This window comes from Pectinophora gossypiella, chromosome 22 (assembly GCF_024362695.1).
Source record: "Pectinophora gossypiella chromosome 22, ilPecGoss1.1, whole genome shotgun sequence".
NCBI classification, from domain to species: domain Eukaryota; kingdom Metazoa; phylum Arthropoda; class Insecta; order Lepidoptera; family Gelechiidae; genus Pectinophora; species Pectinophora gossypiella.
In genome coordinates, this window is record NC_065425.1 from 11,657,272 (window position 1) to 11,679,416 (window position 22,145).

The following is a 22,145-nucleotide window of genomic DNA, read 5'->3' on the forward strand; positions in this document are numbered from 1 at the left end:
AATTTATAAACTTGGCATATAAACTGCTTTTTGGGAATAAATCTGCCTATTTTATTCTACAAAGTTTGAAATCACCATATAACTTGACCAGTATCCATAAAAGTAAAAACACTTACCTAAGAAATTCATCTTGAAGCACTTCCTAGCCTACCTAATACATAACAAAAGTCCTTCTATAAAAAATATTACTTTACTTTTCAATAAAATTGAGCACCAATTTACATTAGAAAATACATGATACGTTTCGTTTACGAGTACTAGGAGAGTATGGGTTTGTGGAGAGGCATGACTGACGACCTTCCCCCGCGAGTGCCGGGAAGGGAATGCTAGCGAGGGAGCGAGCCACCGCTATATATACCTTATCCGCACAACCTCACACAGGCACACCCACTACTTCCCACACACACACAGACAGAGTGCAAGAGGGAAATCCTACAGCCATTGTCAAAGTAATGGGGATGGAAAAGTTGATCCGAATTGTGCCTTTTAATAATGATCGTCGTAATTATCGTTATTGGGGACTTTTTGTGAGGAATTCTCGCGGCGATTGACGATTGAGATTGAGAAAGTACTTTTGTTAGAGCCTAAAGGGGATTTTTCTGGGGATAATTATGGGGATTTATCGAGGCTTTTACATTCGATTTCCCACTACGAGAATTAAACAATTATTTTTTTCTATAGAAAAATTGCTTCGATTTTTTGTGAGACAATTTCCACAGAAAAAATCTCATTTAGAAAAAAAAGTTTTCACTAACAAAAGTCGAGGCAATTTGAGAAAGCGTTCGGTGAAACAACGAATTCAATAGCCAATACGGAACTTCGATAAATAAAGTGTAAGCAAGAGAAATAGCCGAGATATTTCACTGCCCCTTAACATACACACGCACATTTATAGTTCGTACTGCGCATGTGTGTGTGAGAACAAAGGTGCCGCGCTTGTAGGCGTGGCCTGCGCTCGGTGTGAGTGTGTTAAATCTTTTATAGGTCGTTGCATTAAGTAATTTAGTATTATGCCTTGCAATTGACAACGTCGGTTAAATGTGCAGCTAACTCGTTTATTGAATGCCGGGTTTCAATCACTGACATGTAAAACTGTTTTACACAGCTGATATTGAAGTGACGATAGAGTCCGTGATAGACTTGTTCGCAGAACTCGTGACTTATTTACTTTAATAATATATTAAGCCTATATTTAATAATATAGGCTTTATTTTGAAGTCATCATCATCAATTTATGAGCCACGCTCTTGTCAATGCAGCATTTTCCATGCTACTTTTTTAGGGAAAAATAGGGCAGTGGTTTTAGGGTAGTAGTGTGGTTTTTATTTTGAAATAAGTAGTTTTATTTGATTAAAATTTTATCCATGTATAGATCACAGATATAATTGGTATCACGTGATTTCCAGGATTTAAAAAAGACCTAGTTGGAACGCTTGCCTCTCACTCACTTTGAGGTCGCAAATTCGAATCCACAGGCCTAAACTAATGATTGTCGAATTTATGTATGGATCTTTAACATTTTTGGTCGAATTCCTACTTTGACTTCCAATAACTTTTTTTTTTATCTTTGATTTGACTGTTTTTATTTTTTCACTTAGCGGTACATGTCTTTAGGCATAGTTATAAAGTAAAATAAAAGAATTATTAAGAAAGGGATAGCGACAAAATGATTATTTCTGAAGTAAGGTAGAAAATCTAGAAAAAGGTACAAAATAGGTCAAATCTCCTAAACCGTAAATAATCGCTGAACATACATGGGGGTGTTTCTGGTAGCTAATGAGGCCCTCTTTCTAATTTTTCATTTTGAACCTGAACTTCTGGGCCACCCTGTATATATCTCTGTACATGTGCCCTTACTATTTCTTTACTATTTCTATTTTGACTCTCGCATATTTAATACTGAATATTATTTTAATTGGAAATTCCAATAACGGAATATGTGACGGTAACGGAATATGCATATTTTATAAAACGTGGTTCAGTTTCTATTTATAAATGGTTAAAGTGGTAAATGGTTAAAAAATAGTAGTTTTTTTTTCTTGTACCTATTCTCCTTTTTTTGTTGTAGTGTTGCTGGCTGTAACTTTTCATACCTTTTGTTGTTCCCTTATTTTTTTTAAACAAATTCTACATACATGTTAATTACATAAGTTGTGCACGTCTGTAATTGGTGCAAACACTAGTACTAGCCTTAAGAAAGTTTTATTAATTGTTGTGTGTTTGTACTGTTGATGTGCCTAATAATTAAATAATAATAATAATAAAAGTGATTTTTTATATTGAACAGACACTACAGTGACTCCTGCCATTAATTTCTAATGGTGTAGACAGAGCTACCAGTTGTCAGAAAATAACTTGCAGTCACTTTTGATACGAAGTCCTGTGATCAGTGTGGTGATTATGGTACAGGTGATCAGCCTTGAACGATAAGCAGCTGAACATGTTCTTTTTTCTACTCAGCACACTTATATCAAATCAAAAATACTTTATTTACACAAACAAAATATTATAAACATATAAACATTTAACAGTACACATGGGTGGCCTTATTGCTCTGAAGCAATTACTTCCAGACAACCGCTAAAAGTATCTCTTAGTCCCCTTTAGGACACAGGTGCTCATTAAGACGGAATTTTGCGAAATTCAACCTCTAAGCCGTTGGTCCCTGTTTCTACTTACTGATGTAAGTATGTAATCGTTACACGAGTCATATCAGGGGCATTTGGCACCTCAATATTAACCCTGACACCAGGGTTGATAAAGTTGGTATTCCACCTCACAATCCACTCGATGAGAAGAAGAACCTCTAAGTGGGTAAAAAGGGGTGGAAAAGTTTGTATAAAATTTCTATGGTATTAATAGTAGGGTCCCGGGAGCGAAGTCACGGGTATCAGCCAGTTAAGTATAAATATACCTCTAGAATAGTCAACAACAGCGTTAAAACACATAATACCGGGTTCTTACCGCGTTTAAAATAGGGATATGACACTCCCGATATTTCGACACTGTTGCAAGTGCCAAGATCACGGGATGACTGATGAGATTGGAGTGGAGTAGGTAGATCCACAATTTTCTACGGGCAGACATATCTGTCTACCCTCTTTCTTTGCCGCTTGTTTATAATAACCGCGTAATCTTAAAACAATGTATAAACAACAGCGTTACTCCTCTACACAAACCGTGAAGACGACTACAATCGCGCAGTTACCCGCACATATTAAGTAAGACATGTACATTCCCGCGGCATTCCTCGCTATCTCATCGCACGATTTGAATATTATATTGAACAGACAGACAACGCGTTTATTGTATGGAAATAGGGCGCTTCCTTCTGTGCATTGTAATGGGGGTGTAAGGTTGATGAACTGGTCATGGAGGGATTGTTTTAAGTTTACGCGGTTATTATAATTATAATTAACACACATAGTAACGGGTTCTCACCTCCGGGGGTTTCGGGGTATCGGGAGTCTCATATCCCTGCTTTAAACGCGTTAAGAACCCGTTATTATGTGTTTTAATCATGGAGGGATTGCTTGCTTTTGTCATTTGTTTTTAACGATTAAAATGTAATAAACTTACTGAGAAGAAGAACATCTTCTTCTTCTTCTATCGTGTGGGTTGTGAGGTGAATTACCAACCTTATCAACCTTGGTGTCAGAGTTACTATTGAGCCGCCAAAGGCCCCTGACATGGCTCATGTAACGGCTACTTACTTACATCAGTAAGTAGTAACCGGGACCAACGGCTTAACGTGCCTTCCGATGAACCGATCATCCCTGAAATTCTTCCTTAGGGACACCAAATTCAACTCGACATCAATTCAGAATCATGGTCTGAATCATCCCGCAAAGTTTTCGTTACGGTGTCACTAACACCCATACGTACGTACAGTCATGAGCAACATTATGTACCCACTTTAGAACCATGTCCCACTATCATAATTGACATGACCTATGCAGGGGTAGTTTTCGCTCACGCGAGCCCCTCTCAAATTCACCGTCTACAGGTAATACAAAATCGTTTCATGCGGAAAGCCACGGGAGCTCCGTGGTTCCTTCGCAATGAAAATCTGCACATTGACCTAGGTCTGCCAACCATTGCCCAATGGCTCAAATTAGCTTCCAAACGTTTTTTCGATTCTGCTCCGCACCACCCAAATCCCCTGGTAGTTGCGGCTTCCGAATACATCCCGCTTAGGGACGGTACTGAAAAGTATCGGCGTCCGAAGGACGTAATATACGATCCCGACGACCCGATTACTCTAGCCATAGAGGCAGCCAATCAGCTCGCGACACCAAACACTTCAGGACCCCGATACCGACCCCGCCGGCGTGGTCGACGATTTCCCTCATTCAGCGCTTATCGCTATTAATTCTTTCAAATATTTTTCCTCTCAGACGACGCCCTGAGCCGAGGTTCGCGCCCAACTGGGCACCCTCAGGCCTGTTGTCTTAAACGTTGTACCGGGTGAGAGCCTTCAGCGCTCCCCATTTGTCCGGCCAAGTAGTTAATGCCATCTGCGGCAAATCTACAATAAGTCACGTCAAAAAAAAAAAGACATTTAATGAGACTGATGGTTTAATTTGTGAAAAAAGTTAATGTGACATGGTTTCAAAGTGTACACATGTTAGTACTCTACTTTTGGACAATCAAGTGAGAGCCTGTAATTTCCTAACCAAACTAGGGCTCACAAAGTGATTTTTGTGATGTTCCCACAAGGATTCGAACCCAGGATCGTGAGCCCAACGCTCAATCACTGGACCACGGAGGCCGTTAACAACTTACTTGTAACATATAGACATAACGTTTATTGTATTTAAATCATAATTATTAAAAACACATTAGGTATTGTAATTAGATCTCTCTCTCTCTCTTTATTTAAGAGCTGCGCTCTTGTCGGTGGAGTAATCGCCATTACTATTATTATTTTATTGTAATTAGATAGGTAGTACAAAAGGCGGTCTTATTGCTAAGGTAGCAGTCTCTTCCAGGCAACCTTTAGGTATAGAAAATGAATTTTATGTTGTTTTTTTTTATAAAAAGGGAGCGTATTTATATGAATGTATGGTAGACCTTGCAAAGTAAAACATCGCGCAATATTCATTCGGTCGACCATTACTCTCGCCATAAAGAACGCCGCCGCCAAAAAAGCTTTCCTTGTAAGAACTAGTCACATCCTCAGCATTACAATCACGCTTTGAAAATCCTTTCCTACGTCAATTCACTTAAGCCCTCACATTCTCACTTAGAAAGAGAAACCAGATACCCTCCCCAACGTGTTAGAAAGAGACAGATATGTTCCTGAAAACTCCGCGCTAGACCAATCTCGCGTACAGTGCCGACCACGTAAAAGGATTTTATACTTTTATTTTTATTAGCGGCCTTACTTCTGCGTTACTTATTGGGTACGCATTTTGAGTGAAATCAAGTGTAGTACGTTTTATGAAAATCATAATTCTTATGAATATTGGCTTCTCTGGGTTAAGTGTTGGGTTTGAACTTCTGGATTAGGAAAGGTTTGGATTTGTGCATTTTCTTTTTAGTACTCTAGGGTCCCTTTACGCGATAAGGTTAATTTTATTCAACTTGAACATGAACTTCGTCGTAATTGTAACATTGGCTGGAAGTTGTCTTTGATTACTTGTGGCTCTATCCACCCCATTGTGGATTACGGGCGTGAGTATTAATATTGTGAGTTTCATAGGTAGGTACTTACTTATGTAGAAGTTATCATTTTCAATATAACTTTAGCTCAGACTGACGGTTACTGCATAATGCTGAAGATATTACCTGAAAATAAAATAATCATTGTCATTTTCATTATATTTAAACAATTACATACAAAATAAGATATATAAAATATTATATTATATAAAACTACTTAAATATGTATAACAATCAATCAGCACGCATCCTCCCATTACAGGGTATAGACCTCCTCCATTTTGCACCACCAAAACTAAATATACATTAATTTTAAATTATAAAATATTAATTAATTAAATTGTGGCGGTAAGTAATAGTTAATACCAAAAGATGTCAATTTTTTTGTAGAATTATGATTTTCCACTTTCTCTCTTGCGGGTTGCAGGGTCACTAACCGACCTCATCAACTTGAGGTTATTATTGAGCCGCTAAAAGCCTTTGATATGACTTATGTAACGACTACATTGTAGTCGTTCATAATCACTTATCAAAACGCTACAGTTTATAAACAGCTACGTACTACAGAGGCGCTACGTTGCTACGACGTAGCGCTACGAAGTTGTGAACTAACTTTCGATTATTGTTCTACTAAGTTATGGATTTAAGTTCGTATTGTTCATTGCTTTACGTTCAAAGATTCTCCTACACATTTATATACAAATTCACGCATATTTCCCATTGGGGTTGGTAGAGGCTACGGAATTAGCCGCCGCTATGGCTAGAGTAATAGGTTCTTACCGCGTTTAAATGGGGATATGAGACTCCCGATATTTCGACATAAGAACCCGTTATTATGTGCTTTATTTATGATAATAACCGCGTAAAGTTAAAACAATGTATAGAGTAATAGGGTCTAGAAGTTTAGAGCATGTTATGTATGTAGATAGAAATCATCTTTGAACCAATTCCAAAGACGCAAAAAGACAGTCCTTAAAAATATAAACTTAAAACTTCTAACAACAGCTCTAAATCCGGATGACAAGTGAAACTGCACATTACCGCGCCGGGAATCAAACCCAGGATGGCGGCGACGATAAACCGCCACTCTTCTGATTTCATTTACAATTCATTTGATATACTTAGCGAGTCGTGTAGGGCTGTCAACGAGCACATGCCGAATTATTTTTTTCATCACATACTCATAAACTCACGCTTATAATCCCGAATGGAGTGGGCAGTGGGGATCCGCCTTTGCTCGTGTGAGTTGAGAGTTCAATGACCGACCTTATCAACCCTTGAGTCAGCTGCATATATTGAGCTGGAAAAGGTTCAAGTAACTATGACATATTTTTTAAAGTAAATAGTAGCCAGACCGTCTTCTTAACGTGCCCTCCGAAGCACGAATCATCTTAATATCGGAAAATACGTTGATCAGCTTCCAATTTACTAACCAAACTAGATATGTCCCCATTGGTAATCGAACTTGGGATCTCTAGATTGTGAAACCAACACTCTGACCACTACCGAGGCCGTTTAATGAAATGTCAATATACATAACGCGTTTTGTATTTTCTATTCAGTCCGATGAAAATTATTTTCCTTGATAATATTTAAACTGTTAAAAAAAATTTTTTTTATTTATTTAGATAGGTATACCAACAGTACACATATAGTAAAGTTATAAAATGCAAGTCTTAAATTAGTTTTTGTATATGTGCTCCAATTACAGGTGCACACTGCATTCACAATTACAACAATAAATGTATTTATGTATTTATAATAGCTACAGTTACGAGAATTAGATAGAAAGAAAGAAAATTTTTTGAACATGAAGTGTGTGCTAATAACTCAAATGTGATATAACTCGAGTTGTATTACTTTTCACCATCGGTACAAATATATAGGTGTATAACATAACATAACAAATACTTTATTGCAAAAACAGGAAAAAACAAAATACAAATATAATAATTATATATAAATAAATATGTATAAAACTTAATCAGATTATTCAATTTTTTACCTATTAACGCATGGCAGCCCTAGTACCGTTTAGGTGTAAAGTAACGTCCGAGGCAAGTGGCCGGGGGTAAACAAGCTTTCTTGCCCCTCCCCCCTTTCCTCTTTCCCTCCTCGCCTTCGTCCCTCCTCGGAGAAATAAAATAAGGAATCCTCTTCCCATTACCACGCATTGCACTTTCACACGTCACGATAGGAGAATTAGATAGTGATGATAATAAATATTCATTCTATTACGATACGAAATTAAGGTTATACAGGGTGTTAGTGACATCGTAACGAATACTGAGGGGGATGATTCAGCTCATTATTCTGAGTTGATATCAAGTCGAGTTTTCCACCGCAAAATTCATGTTATTTTTGAATTAAATTAAATTATTTGCAATTCTATACTTATGCAATGGATAGTGGATAGTTCCACTTGGTATTAACTGACGACTATGTTGCAATTGGGGTAGTCAGAGGTACATCCATCGCATGATGAACTAAGTACCAGCGCTTCACCGAGGTTTCTGTTAGACCAACGTGATAGGTGGTGAGTCGTCGAGAATGGTCGAGTCAATTGTATTAGTGAAAATTGCACTTTAAGTAAATTAATAATATTCCATCTTTTACATTCAGATTTAAAATAATTAAAAACATACACTCCTATTCCATACCGGGGTAAGCAGAGAATACGGAATAGGCTTGTTTCCAACTGGTCAGTTTTAGACCTGTCTTTATTTAGAACTTAATTAGAATTTCATAATTTATCTTGAACATACTCGTCACTAATTTAAGAGCCATGTTCTTGTCGGTGTAGCATTCTCCATGAAAAAATAGGACAGTGGTTTCCCTCTTGCCTTCCGTAAAAAACAAAAAACATATTGCTGATATAAAATTATAAATACTCTTTGAGATCCCGTATATGCATGTGTAAATGGAGTTGTGTAAGGGCGTTTGTGTCTGTGTGTGTGTGGTGTCCGGTGTCTTATGTTTGAGTTTGTAATTAGGTTAAGAAAGCCTTATCCGGCAAGATTGTTGGAGTGTTTCATGATACGTCTATAAAACCTGATACGATGCAAACGGTCAGTTCGAGTGTTGAGCGATTCTGTGAAGTAATGTTTACTATTTAGAGTTTACAATTACTCTTGTTTACTACTACAGAATACTACAGAAATTGACGGCCTCTGTGGTCCAGTGGTTGAGCGATGCGCTCACGATCCGGAGGTCCCGGGTTCGATTCCCGGCGGGGACAAATCACTTTGTGATCCCTAGTTTGGTTAGGAAATTACAGGCTGATCACCTGATTGTCCAAAAGTAAGATAATCCGTGCTTCGGAATGGACGTTAAGCCGTTGGTCCCGGTTACTACTTACTGATGTAAGTAAGTAGTCGTTACATGAGCCTTTGGCGGCTCAATAGTAACTCTGACACCAGGGTTGATGGGGTTGGTAATCACCTCACAACCCACACGATAGAAGATAAATATATTGATCTCGAGATGAAAGTTTTCATCTTGAGATCCTCCGTGCTTCGGAAGGCACGTTAAGCCGTTGGTCCCGGCTGCATTAGCAGTCGTTAATAACCATCAGTCTGCACTGGGCCCGCGTGATGGTTTAAGGCCCGATCTCCCTATCCATCCATAGGGAAGGCCCGTGCCCCAGCAGTGGGGACGTTAATGGGCTGATGATGGTGATGATGATATTGACTTGCAACAGTCAGTATATTAATCTCTTTAAACAGCTCCCTCAGGGAGTCTCGAAAAATACTCATTTATAAAATTATTGTTTGACAAATATATCGGCGAACTATTGTGAATACATTTGAACATTAGAAGGTAATTGATGATCGCGGTTTGAACAGCCGGTGGCACAATATTATATCGTATTGTTCTGCCTTGTTTGGATATTTGGTGACAATCTGTTTAAAACTAGTTTGCTTTAAATCATGCCACCATTATAGACGGCGATACGGCTCACCACCTATCACGTAGGTCTAATAGAAACCTCTGTCTTTTTCTTCTGTCGTGTGGGTTGTGAGGTGAATTACCAACCCCATCATCCACCAGGGTTATTATTGAGCCGCCAAAGGCCGCTGTCTTGACTCATATAACGACTACTTACTTACATGAGTAAGTAGTAACCGGGACCAATGGCTTAACGTGCCTTTTCAAGCACGGATCAGCCTGTAATGTCCTAACCAAAGTAGGAATCACAAAGTGATTTTTCTGATATGTCCCCACTAGGATTCGAGCATGGGACCACCTGTTCGTGAGCACAACGCTCAACCACTGGACCACGGAGGCCGTTTAGAAACCTCGGTGAGGCGCGGGTACTTAGTTCATTCTACGATAGCTGTAGCTCTGACTACCCCAATTGGGATATAGTCGTGAGTTTGTGTTATGTTATATAAACGACACGCTTAGTTTTAATACATTATATTTAGTGTCTGTACAGTATGCAATCTCCTTAGTTTAAAGTTTTTTTTTATTAAAGTGACTTATTTTAGGTTTGTTGCATATGACATTCATTTCTTAGCCGGACAATTGGTGAACGCTGGAAAGCGTTCGGAAGCGTGACTTGCATCGTAGTTTTACGAGTTCGGACTCTAAACCACTGTTTTTGATTTTAAATTCATGTTTAAATCATCCACAAACCAGCATTGAAACAGCGTGGTGGTGTATGCTCTATACCCCCTCCAGTTGATTGAGGGGAGGCCTGTGCCCAGCAGTGGGACGTATATAAGCTGTTAATGTTTATGTATGTTAGGTTTCCAAATTCCAAATCCAATATATTGTTGTATTGTTCCAAATTGGAGATGTCCTTAGAAAACGTTTAATACGATCTACTCTGAACCGGCGTGCGTGTATGAAGCGATTGATGAATGTGGAGGAAGCAAGAGAAGTGTGTCAGGATCGAAGCAAATGGAATTCTATAGTCTCTGTTTACCCCGGTGGGAAATAGGCGTGAGTTTATGTATGTGTGTATATTATGTTTAGATCATAGATAATTTACATCACGGGTTTTCCAGGAATAATGCTCGGTTAATGAAAATAGGAAATAGGAGGTTATTACACGGGATTTAAACATAGCTGACGGGGATGGGTGTATAATTTAAATAATAAATTATACACCTCTGCCTATACCGTTGGGGATACAGGCGTGATGCTTTATTAACTTATCTTACATTCTGCGACTTTCCATCTCCAACTAACTATGTATAATTTACTAGAACTGTACCATTTTCCCAGCGTTTGTTCACAGACCACAGTAGTAATTTCAGTTGGTGGACAATCTCAGTAAAATGTTGTCAAATGCACGTCGGTCTTTGTGGTCTTTGGGCGACTGACGTCATAGCTATGACGTCACAGGCTGGTATAATATCTCTGTGCCCGCATCCCGGGAACGTAACTTTATTTGAATTTAGAACTAAAGTGGGTGCTGTAACTATTCATTCAATCTTACAACTATAATTACAAGTTATACCTAATGCGACAGTGTATCGTATATACATATAACTTATAATAAATATGATCTTAATGGAGAATTGTGGACTAAAGGTTAGTGGGCTTTCCTTATTTAATTTTGCCGACTTGAGCAGTTATATACAAACGCGCATACAAACAAACATCTCTCACCCTAAACGCATATACCTGCTCCGTTCCGTCATGGGTAAAAATGATATTACATATACAACAATACAACAACAATTACAATTATGGACACATGGTCTGAAATAAAATTATTGATTTGATTTGATATCTGGCTATATGTATTTTCGAACTATCCTTAATGACGAAACGAATTCATCTCTCGATCAACTTCCAATTATAATAAATTATTTTTTCAATTTTAAAAGTCAAACAATGAAAAAGATAGTTACAGTGTTAATAAAATATATAACATAGTCAAATTAAATACCTACACTAAAATACGTCAAAATACAAATATGATCTTAATTCCACTAAGTAAACATTATAACAAATTACAAACAATATTGTCCTTGTGAATTCAATCAGCCCTTTTAGGTCACATACCTCCGAAAAGCATTTCTCGGGAATGTCCGCCGAGCATGCGATAAACATTTAAGATCCAAACATGAATTCGAAAACAAATACGAAAATCATTGGTTTATGCCCGTGTTAGGATTCGAACTTGCGATCTCAAAGTGAGAGACAAGCGTTCTTTCAATTGAGCTACTTACAGCTTACATACTTCATTATTACGTTTATAAAAAATAACAGATATAATGCAAAAAAGGAAGGGACATGAACAAGGTAAGGTACATTCGCAACTAAAAGCATCCAATGTTCTTTCCTTACTTCCTAAACAGAAGTTAAGTGAATAAGATTAGAAGTGATCGTCATTAAACCAAGCTATCTAACCTCAACTAGAGTAGAGTGATGGAGTGTGTCCCAGATTAGCGAGAGGTCTTCTAAATACGCTTAATAAATGAACCGGCGAACGCTTCTAGTGTCGGCAAATCAACGGCTGATGGAATTGAGTGGGTGTGGGTCGGGAGCGCAAGCGGTGATTGGTGGCTAGGAACAGTTTATACAAAAAAAACTCGTTTTATACACTACACATTGACGTCATCGTACTGCACATCTGTACGATTGAAAACTAAAGGGCTTATTACTTTGGCAGCGAAGGTGTGCTGCCACCACAGGATGTTTTCGGGGTACCGAACTAAGCATAGTACCCTGCTAGTCACGAGTTGATAGTGTGACTAGGGATCGACGATCTAACGGTGTTATGTTGGAAGTTGTATATATGCGGCTTGCTGTGTAGACTTCGATATCGTGTTTCACGACTGCTTGAAGACTGCATTATTGTATGTGGCGCCATCTGTTGCATGCGGGCGAAACTAGGTGGCCAACTAGTTGGGTCCGCCACATCACGCCTACCTTGCTGCAGTAGTTTTAGGCGAGTGAGACGTTCGTTTTATAAAAATTGACGATTCAAAGTGTAACTATGTTACCTATTGAGTAAATATGTTTTTGAATTAGAATTTCCGGCTGGCTAGATACGTCAAGGTTACGGGTGGTTACCATGGTTACTTCACACTCGCTCGAGATCGTGATTACCATGGTTACGCCCCGCCGATTGGCTATTAGACTACACGATGTGATCGGGAAAGGGGAGTTGGCGGGGAGTAACCATAGTAACCACCGAGACCTTCACGTTTTAATACCGTATTTCTTTCAGCCTGCGGATTAGTTACGGGGGACCCGTTTCATAGCTTTTTTGTGTGGTATTGGACGCAGCGCCATTTCGGATTGTTCAATGTAAGGTCCGGGACCATCGACTCGCTATCGTTGGGCCCCGTAGTCAGCGACTTTTCACCAAAAACCGGAAGATGGCGTGTGCGCGGTATTACATGGAAGGCCATTTTATTGGAGTCCCTTGTCAAGTAGATGCTGAAGAATGTTGGTATCAATATTTAATATACATCGGGAAATTTCAGTCGAGCCTCCTGTACTTGGTCTTGTTATTAATTGCATTTTAGTATGCGACGGCAGCGTCATCTGACGGATAATGTAGCCCGGTGGACAGGACAATGTAACAACCGCTTATACCTTGCACCACACAGTAACTGGACCGCTCTAAGCAGACAGCGCCCGGCGTTAATTCGCCGCGCGCGCCCTCAGACATACCTCACTATTTACTTCCAACACACTCGTCTTTACTTGAAAATGTTTTATTTATACTAGCATAGATATATCGACACCTTAAATGCCATACGTATAAGCCGTGGTAGCCTAGTTGGTAGAACGCTTGCCTCTCACTTTAAGGTTACAGGTTCGAATCCAGCACAGGCCTAAACCAATGATTGTCGAATTTGTTTTCGAATTCGTTTGGATCATAAATGATTATCACGTGCTCAGCGGTAAAGGAAAACATCATGAGGAAACCCACATTCCCGAGAAAGGCATTTTCGGAGGTATGTGGCCTAACCTGTATTGGGCTGGTTTTCCCTTCGCGGGTTGGAAGGTCAGACAGGCAGTCGCTCCTGTAAAAAACCGGACCTGTCAAATCTTCAGGTTAGGTAAGTGGATCCTGTGAAAGAACGGAATAATGCTAGGGAGATGATGATTTATATCGTTACCTTATGGTGAAAACCGCGTAAAAGCCTCTTCGAAAAAACATATTCGGATGAGATTTTTGTTACGCTAATTTCAATCGTGATCAAAAATTGTGGCCTCAATTTTTACCCGAACTAAAATTGATGAAAAAATCGAGGTTTTCAATTGGTTTCGGCCCGGGAATCGAACCTGACGCCATCTAAATTGTTTTTGATGACCTTAACCTGTAAAGTCCTTCATTAGGCTACCACGGCTTTATAAACAATTCAGGGAGCTCATAAAACACTGTTTCTGTGATAAAGTCACATAAACTCTTTATTTTTCACTTTCCTTCCACCGACTGTAATTGGAATACCATTGTATTTAAGTCTATAAATTATGTAATACAAACTGGATTAAAAAAAAAGAAAAGAAAGGAAAACATGAAGCAGTAGGACTCGGGCCCTGTACTGGGAGGTTTTCTGGCCACGTCTTTCCCTCAGCGTTACAGATTCCGATGTGGTAGTAGTTTTACAGCTAGTTACACAATATTTTTTTGTAATTTAATTTTTTTGACGTTCAAAAAGCGCTAACTTTGTAAGCTTAAATAAATATTTTTGTTTTTTTTTTTAAATACATTAACACGCAAAACATAAACATTGAAGTGGATAGAAAGTCTGTAATAGACCTCAATTTAATGGATAACAAAAGGCAGCGGGGCATCAATCAGACGTTACGAATGGAAGGGATATGTAAAGTAGAAGTAGACATATGTCTAGCGTTTGTCTTTCACTTCCTTTTCATACTAAAATATACAGTACAAAAAACTTTATTCTTCTTCTTATCCTGTGGGTTATGAGGTAGATTACCAACCTCAACAACCCTGGTGTCACGGTTACTATTGAGCCGCCAAAGGCCCCTGACATGGCTCATGTAACGACTACACATTTACATCAGTAAGTAGTAACCGGGACTAACAGCTTTATGTGCTTTCCGAACCACGGATCATCTTACTTTTTGGACAATCAGGTGATCAGCCTGTAATGTCCTAACCAAACTAGGGATCACAAAGTGATTTTTGTTATAGTCCCCACCGGGATGCGAACCCGGGACCTCCAGATCGTGAGCCTAACGCTCTAACCACTAGACCACGGAGGCTGTTGAACCACGTGATATCAGTTATCTATGATCTAAACATGAATAAAATTTTAGTCAAACAAAAATAAGTAACTCAAAATAATGCCCTCTGTAAGTGAAGTCATCACAAAATCGTCCTCAAACTTAATGAAGACTACTACGCCAAATTAATTATCTCTAAAGTCAACAAGGCTTGAAGGGTTATAGATGGTCGCGAATAAAGCCAGATTACACGGGTCGTTAGCGCCGCTCAACTATTAGTTTAAACATTTATGTGTATGTCATGGACATATGGGGCACATGGTGTGGCTTATAATTCAATAGAACTTAGATATACCAAAACATACATGGAGTAGCTGCGAGCTTGTGTTATGTTATACACTATGGTACAGACAGCAATATCATGTACCCACTTTACAACCATGTCGCATTAAGGTATTTGATATTTATTGAGACTAACAGTTCAATTTGTCCAAAAAGTTAATGTGACATGGTACTAAAGTGTATTCATATTAATGTTCGTGACCGTACAGCGAGAATAAATATAAAAATTGATTATTATTATTTTTCTGTTCCTTTTACGTTTCTATTAATAATTGTGATTTTGCGTAAGTTTTTTTTTTCCTACTGTGTTTGTATTGTTACTGTGGCGTCCTCTAATAATAAATACTTTCTTTTTTCTTTTCTTTCTTTAAATATCCTTAGCGTGCCCTCCGAAGCACGGAGTCATCTTATTTTTCAGACAATCACATGATTACATCCTACAATGTATTGAGCACACCAGGGACAGTCTTAAGTGTTTTTATGTAAGATGTGTCCCCGGAATGGAACCCAGAACCTCCGGGATGTGAGCCTTACGCCCAACTGGGCCATGGGGCTGTTCCTAAAGTCACTGCGCCTAACAATAATATGGAAGCAAAAATCTTTCCTCGTCGGTAAGTAAGCGATATAATTTATGAGGCTGCAATCATTATGACGTATGGTGAGATTCATCTTACTAAGAGTGGTCCGTGGCGTGGGTGATGTAGGGTCACTTGGGGTCACGTGGGGTCACGAGGGGGTCATAAGAGTCAGGAGGGTGTCTCCACAACCCTTTGTTCTGTTGATTGTCTTGTGTTGATTGATTGGAGGTAGGTTACAATGTCTACATGAGTATGTAATGTAATGTTGTTCAATAGTTAATTTACTTTAGTATGTTTATATTACGGAATAGAAAAAGAGGTTGGAGGAGCCTTGAGCGAGTGAAGTAATTTGAGCGTGAAACGCGCGCCATACAAGTATGAGCAAATAGTTCATACTTCCACTTTGCACTCCACTTGTCCGCAAACTTTACGACACATGAAGCTGCGCGATGGTGTATTTAAAGCTTTCTGTTAGACCACCGTGATGGGTGGTGAGCCGTCATCATCATCAGCCCATTAACGTCCCCACTGCTGGGGCACGGGCCTTCCCTATATCCATAGGGAAGGCCCGTGCCCATCCGGATAGGGAGATCGGGCCTTAAACCATCACGCGGGCCCAGTGCGGATTGATGGTAATTAACGACTGCTAATGCAGCCGGGACCAACGGTTTAACGTGCCTTCCGAAGCACGGAGGAGCTAGGTATATAAAAAGCTTTCTGTTAGACCAACGTGATGGGTGGTAAGCCGTATCGCCGTCTATAATGGTCGAGCCAACTGTCTTAGTGAAAACTGCACTTAAGATAAATTAATAAGTCATTACGGTCTTCGTGGTCCAGTGGTTGAGCGTTGGGCTCACGCTCCGGAGGGCCCTGGTTCGAATCCCGGTGGGGAAATATCACAAAAATCACTTTGAAATCCCTAGTTTGGTTAGGATATTACAGGCTGATCACCTGATGGTCTAAAAAGTAAGATGATCCGTGCTTCGGAAGGCATGTTAAACCGATGGTCCCAGTTACTATTTACTGATTTAAGTAAGTAACCGTTACATGAGCCATGTCAGGGGCCTTTGGCGGCTCAATACACCCTGACACCAGGGTTGATGAGGTTGGGAATTCACCTCACAACCCACAGGATAGAACAAGAAGAAGAATAACTCATTAGTGGAAGTCCGATACTGGGGTCAGAACCGGCGTTCCACGATCCGAAAGTCAACAATTTACACAATGAGTAAAACACTAGCAAAAAATATTCAACAGAAATCCTTAGGAGCCCTTTACACTCTGACTTACATTCTCTTAACGCCGACCGCATCCATATTAATTCGACATACACTGCGGCCTCCATACATATGTATGCCACTATTTACTATGCAACGGGCCCTGGTTGCTGAATAAAATGGGAAAAACATTCCTTCGTATGGTAACTCGATATAGAATTACATCCGTTATTCATCAGTTTAACTCGGGTGTGGATTTGACTCGGAGGATTTATACGAATCATGAATGTGAAAGACTGTTTATGGTCGAAGGAGTTTGTTGGGTAACCCGTTTGCATACAGTTACCCAGGACCTCCGGATCGTGAGCCCAACGCTCAACCACTGGACCAAGGAGGTCGTCGATTATGCTGATTACGATGGAAAACTTATTAATTATAATATTGAGGAGCTCGGTGGCGCAGCGGTAAACGCGCTCGGTCTGCGATTGTTGAAGTTAAGCAACTTTCACAAAGGCCGGTCATAGGATGGGTGACCACAAAAAAAAATCATCTCGAGCTCCTCCGTGCTTCGGAAGGCACATTAAGCCGTTGGTCCCGGCTGCATTAGCAGTCGTTAATAACCATCAATCCGCATTGGGCCCGCGTGATGGTTTAAGGCCAGATCTCCCTATCCATCCATAGGGAATGCCCGTGCCCCGGCAGTTATGGGCTGATGATGATGACACCTTTCATGGCGTAGATTATTATTTTAATCCTAGTTTATCTTTAGTCTCCGTTTTGTAATAAGCCGACATGAGACAAACCCATCAGACTCTATTCCACTACGCCACTTTTACAATAAATATTTGAATTCGAACTGGCTGAAAATTCCCGCCAAAGGTGTCGCCACGACTCTCCAGTTCCGGTCCGATCCAAGATGGCGTAGCGACAATTTCCGGTGTGTTACCGCCATTATTAAGTGCCTCGGGCGTTTCGAATTCTTAACCGGCTTCTGCGAGCATTCCAAAATTATAGATTATCGAATATTGTAGGATATATAATAGAACAGGGAAACAAAAGGCAAACACATGTTTATGAAAATTAAATGATTAAATAGAGTTTATTTCAATATTTTGCAATTGAGAAAAGTAATAATTGGTGCATGAGATACGTTTTTGAAGTACTTAAGTATTAGAATAGAATAGAAACATTTCGTATTCAAGTGACTATGACTCATACTTCTTTATTTATTTATTTATAAAAGTTAGTATATTATTGACATTTTCTTTTTAAATAGGTTCCTTAATTTTATCCAGGATCCCTAATGGTGTGAACAAAGTCACAGGTGACCATAGATCAGACATCAGTCAGATAGACCATAGAACATAATACATATATTATGTTGATCAATTGTCACCATAAGGTTCATCGTATCGCATCGTATGGTTATTATTAGAACACCAATTTTATGTCATAAAAAAGCTTATGACAAAACAAATGGTAATTGACAAAAAAGTAATATATTTATTAAGTATAATAAAATTGTTATCGATAATAAATATTATATGTAATTATGGATATGTGTGGTAATGGTGTGAGTAATATGTACTAATAGAAACCAGATACCGACCCCGCCGGCGTGGTCGACGATTTCCCTCATTCAGCGCTTATCGCTATCGACCCATTAGGGTCGATAAATCCTTTCAAATATTCTTCCTCTCAGACGACGCCCTGAGCCGAGGTTCGCGCCCAACTGGGCACCCTCAGGCCTGTTGTCTTAAACGTTGTACCGGGCCTTCAGCGCTCCCCATTTGTCCGACCAAGTAATTAATGCCATCTGCGGCAAATCTACAATAAGTCACGTCAAAAAAAATGTACTAATATTAACCCACTATTGACACTGTTTATCTTCTTTTATTTGACTTGTAACGACATGTTATTAATAAAGTTATGTATTCTGTATCGAACCTGGAAACTCCAGATCGACGAACGCTCTAACCACTACACCATGAAGCAGTTCCCATTAAGAAAGTTCCCAGTACTACGTGCCACATGAAGATTATCTCGCATTCTCAAACTGTCAGCGTTAAGTATTTGAATAAAACGACACGAGCTCTCAAGGAGCACGTCTCCTAAAAAATAAAAGACCACACTCCATTCCGCTCCACTCGCGGTTACTGCCGCGATTATTAGGAAAATTCTAACTTATTGCTCAACTCCACTATTGCTGGGAGTCGTCGGGCGGGTGATAAGGTATGAGTTTGGAGCGGTTTTTAAGACGCTGTTTTGTGGTCACAGCCTCCGTGGTCTAGTGGTTAGAGCGTTAGGCTTACGATCTGGAGGTCCGGGTTCGATTCCCGATGGGGACATTGTTGAAATCACTTTGTAAGACTGTTCTTTGTTTGGTAAGGACTTTTCAGGCTTGAATCACCTGATTGTCTGAAAAAGTAAGATGATTCCGTGCACGAACAAACATGCCTGTTAAGCCGTTGGTCCCTGCTATTAGCCGTAAAAACACCTCCACCAACCCGCATTGGAGCAGCGTGGTGGAGTACGCTCCATACCCCCTCCGGTTGATTGAGGGGAGGCCTGCGCCCAGCAGTGGAACGTATATAAGCTGTTTATGTATGTTGTGTATGTATGTTTTGTGGTGAGGTGTACCCAGTGGCTTATATTGTGTTATTATGTGGCGTATTATATATTTTGCTGGATTATGAAATGCGGTAGCTCAGTTGGATGAACTCTTTGAAGAAATAGGTTATAGAATTGGTATATTTGTTGAATATACTAATTACATATGTAATTAGTATACGCTCCCCGCTCCTCGCTGCCGCTCATAGCTCACACCGCTATTTCTAAGCGTAATCTACGATGAAAGGGTATGCGCGTGACTGTCGCAAATCCGCGGCCTTCACGCCATACGCGGTAATGGGTTGGCCACGATTGTGCTTAATGTCACTTATGCAAAGTACTTCCAAGTTTCGAGATGGATTTTCTCTAGTTTTATATCAGCTGGTTTTGTTGTAGGTACGTACTCGTATCTCGATTAGGTTCTTCTATCGTGTGGGTTGTGAGGTGGAATACCAACCTCATCAACCCTGGTGTCAGGGTGATTATTGAGCCGCCAAAGACCCCTGACATGACTCATGTAACGACTACATACTTACATCAGTAAGTAGTGTCCGGGACAAACGGATCATCTTACTTTTGGACCATTAGGTGATCAGCCTGTAATGTCCTAACCAAACTAGGGATCACGAAGTGATTTTTATAACATATCCCACCGGGATTGGAACTTGATTAGGTGAGTTGTTGGAAATGTGTTTTAAAAACAAATACTTTAATTTACACTTTTCTTTATTATAACTTTCGGCTCAAGTCATAACATACATAACATAAATAGCCTAAATACGTCCCACTGCTGGGCACAGGCCTCCTCTCAATCAACCGGAGAGGGTATGGAGCATACTCCACCACGCTGCTCCACTGCGGGTTGGTGGAGGTGTTTTTACGGCTAATAGCCGGGACCAACGGCTTAACGTGCCCTCCGAAGCACGGAATCAACTTACTTTTTCGGACAATCAGGTGATTCAAGCCTGAAAAATCCTTACCAAACAAAGGACAGTCTCACAAAGTGATTTCGACAATGTCCCCATCGGGAATCGACCCCGGACCTCCAGATCGTGAGCCTAACGCTCTTACCACTAGACCACGGAGGCTCAAGTCATAATTAACTAAATAATTATATAGTTTATTTGCCAAGCAGTCTTTAATAAGAATAATATTTTAATATTCAACCACTTCTTTTGTTAAAATCTGAGTTAATATCTAAGTAGGTATGAATATGAATTATCCCAGATTTGTTCAATGTAAACAGTAAGAAAAGGACTGATTTCTTTAGAAAAATGATTAGTATTTAAATCCAATATTATAGCATTTTTTTTCAAGACTGATTCAGTCTAAAGATTTTAATTTTTAGTCCTTTTGTCACTGTTTACATGGAACAAATCTGGGATAAATCATATTCATAAGCAATCATTTCTGAAGCCTCACCGCACAACCCTTACGCCTCGAAGGAGGCCTATCAGTCACGAAGTGGCCACAACACTGGATATTAATTATAACGCTAATAAATCATAGAGGGGTGGATGACGGATCACGGAGAGAGGGAGGCACCTACACTCTCCATTTTATTACACTATATCATAGAATAAGGAATAATACTACATATAGAACGGCAACTCAATAACAACTCCCGTCGACGGGAACATCCGTCTTGCTTTTTTGTTATTGTTTTGTGAAAATTTGATAAGTTGTTATTACATTGTTTTAAGTTTACGCGGTTATTATCATAATTAAAGCACATAGTAACGGGTTCTTAGTTACGGGTTTAGTCATCCCGGGATGACAGTCGTCCCGTGATCATGGCACTTGCAACAGTGTCGAAATATCGGGAGTCTCATATCTCCATTTAAACGCGGTAAGAACCCGTTACTATGTGCTTTAATTATAAGTTGTTATCGGTGCTAATTCCTGTAAATACCATCTAATTTTATTTTAAGTTATATCTGTCATTTTCTTATCCGCCGAAAAGGAAAGGGACGGGTAATCGACAAGCATAAAATTTATGGAACACACGTCAATTTTAAGCACAAATCTAAACCAACCGTCTAAAAATTTTACATCCGTCAATAACCCGGCACAGTTAAGTAGACAGCACGTCAAACGGATTGCATACCAGGGACGTACCTTTTGATTCGCCCGGGTTATTCATTCATTTACTCATTCTTCCTAAAATTAAGAGCTGTGAATCATCCGTCCCTTTCCTTTTCGACGGATATGAAAATAACGGATATAACTTAAAATGAAATTAGGCGGTGTCTGCAGGAATCGGGGCCATTGTCTTGTTTTTGTGTGTAGCGCTCTTTTATAAAAAAACTATGTCTATTCTATTCTATTCAATTCTCCGCTTCCCACAAGCGGCTGAGCTAGGTTTACCTCACTCCCCCTCTCGGTCTTACTTTAGACTTCAATCGTATTACGTACACACACAAATGCGCGTGTACGATAACGTCAATGTGTAATGTCTGTGTAAAACGAGGTTTTTTTTATGAAGTGTGACTGTACGTAAGCATGTCCTGTTGAGCTATGACCGTTGGCTTGTTGAAAATTGAGACGAGTTAATTATAGTATACCGGCT

General features: G+C 39.6%; 1 protein-coding gene across 6 annotated transcripts in view; it reads right to left on the reverse strand.

Moving 5' to 3' along the window:
* LOC126377240 (complexin) overlaps nt 1-22,145 on the reverse strand; it is a 450,369-nt gene that overhangs the window by 89,850 nt on the left and 338,374 nt on the right. The window contains exon 1 of one of the 6 annotated variants that reach the window (XM_050024955.1): nt 117-288. The exons of the other annotated variants lie outside the window; for them this stretch is intronic. Within the exon in view, the coding sequence (XP_049880912.1) occupies nt 117-129 (13 nt within the window). The 5' untranslated portion in view covers nt 130-288. Of the gene's footprint in view, nt 1-116; nt 289-22,145 lie in introns of those variants that run through there. 6 annotated transcript variants of the gene reach the window in all.